This window comes from Protomyctophum parallelum (assembly GCF_964188405.1).
Source record: "Protomyctophum parallelum genome assembly, chromosome: 16".
NCBI lineage: Eukaryota > Metazoa > Chordata > Actinopteri > Myctophiformes > Myctophidae > Protomyctophum > Protomyctophum parallelum.
The window spans coordinates 30727827-30733459 of record NC_139711.1 but is presented as its reverse complement, the minus strand read 5'-3'; the positions used below and the strand labels follow the sequence as shown (position 1 = coordinate 30733459).

Genomic DNA, 5633 nt, shown 5'->3' with positions numbered 1-5633 from the left:
TGGTCTCGTTAAAGACTCAAATCTGATTCCACTGTGGTTAGTGGTCTGTGAAACTGACATCTGTCTGTCCAGTGGATATGTCTTTAGTTTGTTTTGTGTGATGCATAGTATTTGCTGTGAGTCTGTCAGAGGGGTGATCTATTTGCAGCGTTTTCCTTTTGCAAAAGTTGCCATCCCAGGAAAGATGTGAATGTCTTTCCAAAGGCCTTTGGCCTGAATAATAATTATTCTTCACAGAGATCTAGAAGAAGTGTGTGAGATAACTGGAATAAAAGCTATTAGAGCCTGTTTCTGTCTACACTGTCTGTGGCTCTAATGTCTGTCTGTCCCTCTGTCTGTCCCTTCACAAGCCCAGCTCGTAGTGGAGGCCGATACCTTTGGTAGCCAGGTGAGAATCCGTGGCAAAGAAACCAACTTCTACTTGTGCATGAACCGCCGTGGCAAGCTGGTGGGAAAGGTGAAGACTCTCTTTATTTACAACATAATTTACAGGATCAATCAAAAGATCCTTTTAATGTTCTCATAGTTTCCTGACCAGCCTCTCTTTCTGTGTGTGCGTGTGTGTGTGTGTGTGTGTGTGTGTGTGTGTGTGTGTGTGTGTGTGTGTGTGTGTGTGTGTGTGTGTGTGTGTGTGTGTGTGTGTGTGTGTGCGTGTATGTGCTCTATGGCCTGCTCTCGACTGTGTCTTCGTGGAGAAGGTTTTGGAAAACCACTACACGGCTCTGATGTCAGCACGTTATGCCGGCTGGTATGTAGGCTTCACTAAACGGGGGCGCCCTCGCCGTGGCCCACACACACTGCCCAACCAGCAGGACGTTCATTTCATGAAACGCTTTCCGCCCGGGGAGCAGCCTGACTTAACCACCCCCTTCCGCTTCACCACAGTCAGCAAGCGGAGCAAGAGGGTGCGCGCCACAGGGCCTCGCTAGTAGCGGCTAGTGCTAACACCCACTACCCTGTCGTCGAAAAGCCTTGACCAGGATCTGCTAACAGCTAACCCACTCCTCTCTAACGTCACACTACACTGAACGCCTCCCTTTGCTGGGATAACAAACATTGACCATCTTCCTTAAACCTGATGAATGATTTACGGGGGTTAACCTAGACACCTTCTAATTTGTCACGATTCCAGGTTCTACTTTGCTCACAGGACAATACTAACTTCTATATGACTTAATCCATCACTACTAGCTCCAAGGGCCGTGTCAGCCTTCCTACACTGCCCAAAGATATTGACTGGGCCCTTGAAGGGTGGACAAAGTGAGTCCAAGGCGCATGACTATATGAATGCCTCAATCTCAAAACTACAAAACCCACAATGCCTGCATGTATCCCATTTTGGACCAGCTATTTGACAGTGTCTAAAATGGGATTACCACAACAGAACTGTACAGAGAGAGAGAGAGGGAGAGAGTGGGGAAAGTCTGAGCAAACATGGGAGTGGGTGCTTAGCCAATGCATAAAGGGAAAGATGCAAGGGAAACTGAGAGGATGCAGGAAGTACAGTAGGTGGAGCAGACAAAGGCATGGAATTAACTGGACCAATCAAACAGAACTTTAATGGACTGTTGACATGTGACGCACTTCTCATCTTTGTCTCATTGCTTGACTGGTGGGAGCCTGAGACATGGGATGAAAATGACTGAAAATAAAAGACAAATCGAGGAATGGCAGATTGAATGTGTGTATGATGAAGGAGGTATTTTATGAATAAATGGATATAAATACATTTGAGCAGGATGTGTGTGTGTGTGTGTGTGTGTGTGTGTGTGTGCGAGCGCACGTGTTGTGGCACCAAAGACCATAAGTGAAGCTCGATCACAAGGAACTCTGGAGAGGGACTACACACGCTTTGTACGAACCCATGACAACTCACTAAAGGGACTGAAGCTTTAAAAAAAAAAACTGGAATGTATAAAACAAAGCTGCACCAAACCCTGACCTACTAGGCAGATGCACCAAACCAAACCAAGGACCAACCAAAGACAACTGGAAAACTGCAACATGACCCCGCTCCACCCCCCCCCCCCCCCCCCCCCCCCCCAAGGACACAAGGCCCTTTGCTTATAGGTTCAGAGGGTGGTGAGATGGGGACACGGAGGGGTGGGGTGGGTTGCCTTTCTTCCGTTTAACGTTGCTATGGAAACGACCCAGGGGATGATGCTCCTGTGCGACACCGTGGATACAGAATGCTGCTATAACAGAACATTCAGTGGAACACACCAAAGTCTCATACACACGGAAGAACAAATAAATATTAAAGGGAACAGTTTATTAAAATGTATATTATATATATATATATATATATATATATATATATATATGTATATATATATGTATATACATATATGTGTGTGTGTGTATATATATATATATATATAAATGAAGACAAAACACTAAATAAGCAATCTTACTATGATGGTTACTATAATTATGATAAAATTATTTCATTTATTTATTTCAGCTCTGTGTGCAGCAGTGTTTCTCAACTCAGTAAACCTTACAGAAACATGTCCTGTGTCATTACAGCTTCTCTATACAGCTCCTCCACATTTCTTCCTTGAGAAAGGATTGGGATAGAAAAGGGAGTTATAAAATTGGCCTCTAATAAATTGACATTTATTAGAGGCCAGTCACAGACTCCTCCTTCTCTTCTCTTTTCTTCCTAGTGTAGAGTGTTCATGGTATTCTATAGAGTCCAGTATGTCCAACAGCACTTCTAGAATTCAAGGGTGTACATTCGCATTCACATATGCCTTTACTGAAATGAGAAAACAGGTAATTGTTGGCTTTGGCTTGTTAACCACTTGACCCCTGTTGACCCTAACCTAGGGTGAACATTTGGTGTGAAGGAAAAAAACTAGAGGGTCGAGTGCAGAGCCCTGGTACCCTGGTCAAGTTAGTATATAGGCCCTAGGGTTTCATTAAACTAATTTAAAGGCTAACTTTTTTTATTTTTAAGATGTGTTTTTTAGGGGCTTTTTAATGCCTTTATTTACAGTAGACAGTAGAGAGAGACAGGAAGAATGGGGAAAGAGACGGGGAGTGACACGCGGCAGGAGCCGTCAAGACCGGGAGTCGAGCCCGCGGCACGCCGTTCGGCTGGCTCAGCAGCCCAGGTGCCCAGACGGTTGAGCTAACCACCCGAGCCTTTAAATGCAAACTTAACTTAATAGAAATTCCTAGAGTTTCATATTGCTGCTTGTCATGTTCTATCGTCATTGTGACAGTCACACTAACGTGTCAAATGATTCACACCAAGATGTTACATGTTCCAATGTACAATGACATCCATTTTCAAATTGAATCCTACAATACTAGGATTGATCTCATTTGTTCAATGGTGGCCAAATTTACAAACATACTGAGTAAATGCTAATTTGATTTGACAATTTTCATGGCAAACTTTACAAAAAATCACACCTGGTTGTAATAAGCACAACAAAATATGGACCCTTCACCCTGTACTGCATTGGAAGTGCTGGTGCCTCATTGGGTAGCTGTGGAATAATCAACAGTGTCGTTGTTAAATGATTCTATGAGGACAATATAATGTAATTTTGAAGGTGCCTGGACCACTGAGCCAGGGCCCAGGCCCATGATGCAGTCTCTAAAGTCCAACTCCTTCTCCCCATCTCCGCTTTTTCTCTCCCTCCTCTTTTTCCTCTCTAACACCCCTCACCCCATCCTGGATGGAGGTCATCGAAAAGATGTTGCTGCCAAATGACTCAATCATGTCGGCAGACACAAACAGCTGACTCGGGGTGGGGGGTCTATACCGGAGGATTCCAATTCCAAGGCAGGAATCTGAACTTGAAGGCTGGGGGGTTGGGGGAGCTGGATAAGCGGGAGGAGTGAGTGTGGTGGTGGTGGGGGGTATAGGGAGTGAGGGAGGGGAGAGATCGGTTCTGGAACGTCGCTGCAGTTCCACTCGGGAATGATGGAAATATTCTGTGGAGCCAAACCCAGAGTGGAAGGTGTACGGTAATCATGTCGAGGAAGGAATGCCAAATATGTGCGTGAGAACGAAGCGGTGACCTGAGAGCTGCAGGAATTATGGGCCAAAATCCCACAGACCCAGAGGAAGCACACACACCCATATTCAACACACACACACACACACACACACACACACACACACACACACACACACACACACACACACACACACACACACACACACACACACTAAAGCCTAATTTATACGTTGTCATACAAGGGTGTCGTGTTGCATAATTTGCTTGAAGATCAGTTGTTTTTGGCGAGCAACGGCAGTACGACAAAGTATAAGTTAGGCCATTCATCAGAATTTAAAAACGTTCTACTATAAGTAAACCCAGATATGTAGAAAACCAACCCCCTACACAGGCAAAATCTCCCCACCCACCATTGCTCTCTCTCAGGCTAGAGAATACACACTTTACAATAACAAGACAAACAGACAGTGGGTTGAATAACCAAGCCAGAGGTTTGGTATAAATACCATACTGTTCACTCACTGCAACCCAACACATTTATCAGATAGCCCTCTATGCATGTCAAACACATACATTCCTCCTTCATGGCAAAGGTGTTTAGCAGAGTGTATATTGGATCTACTCTAACAGGTTGTTTGAGCTCAAAAGTTGGCTTCCAAACAGCAAGGGCCCCAAGTCTCATAAACACTTTAATACGGTGGTTCATTATGAGATTATACCTCCACCTGGTGGCCGATTTTAATACAATAACAAAGTTACTCCACCTTACAGTAAGTAGATTGTTAAAAGCGTTTAAGGTGAATAAATGACTATTAAATAAACTATTCTTGTGTAATTTAACATTAGATTATCAACACTTTTATACCACAAACCGATCTCTGGGTCAACATTAATTTCAAAGGTTAACCTCTTTTAACAGTGAGATTGATGTTCACTTTCATATAAAGTGAATGGGTTCATGCCAATTTATAATTAGCAGGCATCCACATTAAGAAACATGGCTGTGCTCCAATCGCTGTCCTTTGTGACATACACACTGGGACGACTCCTGAGGTGGTGTCGGCTCATCTCTTATCTTTTATGAAACCTCCAAGCAGATTATCTTCACATTCATGTTTTCCATTGACAATGTAAACAATGCAGCTGTGAGTCAGTCGCTCTCTGCTGGGTCTGAAGAGATGCCATCACAGTAAGAAGGAAATCACCACTCAATGATACTGTAATAGCTTTGAATACATTTGGCAACGAAAAGCAGCCCAACTTAATGAGAATGTCTAGGAACTTAGCCACATTAGACTAATCACTCGCCAAATATAGCTCAGATTTACACATTAACGAAAGACACAGCAAGCAACACCATCTAGCGAAAAATCTATTTAGCTTATGTAGCTTTTGGCCCAGTGCATTCAAAGGGATGGTTTCTTTCTGTCTGCATGTGTCTACTTAAAAAATAAACCTTCATTATTTAGATAAGATTTTATGCAAAGGTCTTAGCTATACAGCATCATTTGCAAAATGATGCGACATTATCTGAAAGTTACAAAAGTAGAGACAAGATGTCACATGCACACACACTCACATGCGTTCTCACACACACACACACACACACACACAGACAGACACACAGACAGACAAGAACAGACAATTAGACAGGCA

At 43.5% G+C, this 5633-nt stretch overlaps 1 protein-coding gene across 1 annotated transcript in view; it reads left to right on the top strand.

Annotated features, from left to right (window-relative positions):
* Positions 1-2513, top strand: part of LOC310873947 (fibroblast growth factor 18-like) — a 10589-nt gene extending 8076 nt beyond the window's left edge. Inside the window, exons 4-5 of the mRNA XM_083786562.1 lie at positions 351-457; positions 657-2513. Of these exons, the coding sequence (XP_083642688.1) occupies positions 351-457; positions 657-929 (380 nt within the window). The 3' untranslated portion in view covers positions 930-2513. The remainder of the gene's footprint in view (positions 1-350; positions 458-656) is intronic.
* The last annotated feature ends 3120 nt before the right edge of the window (positions 2514-5633 follow it).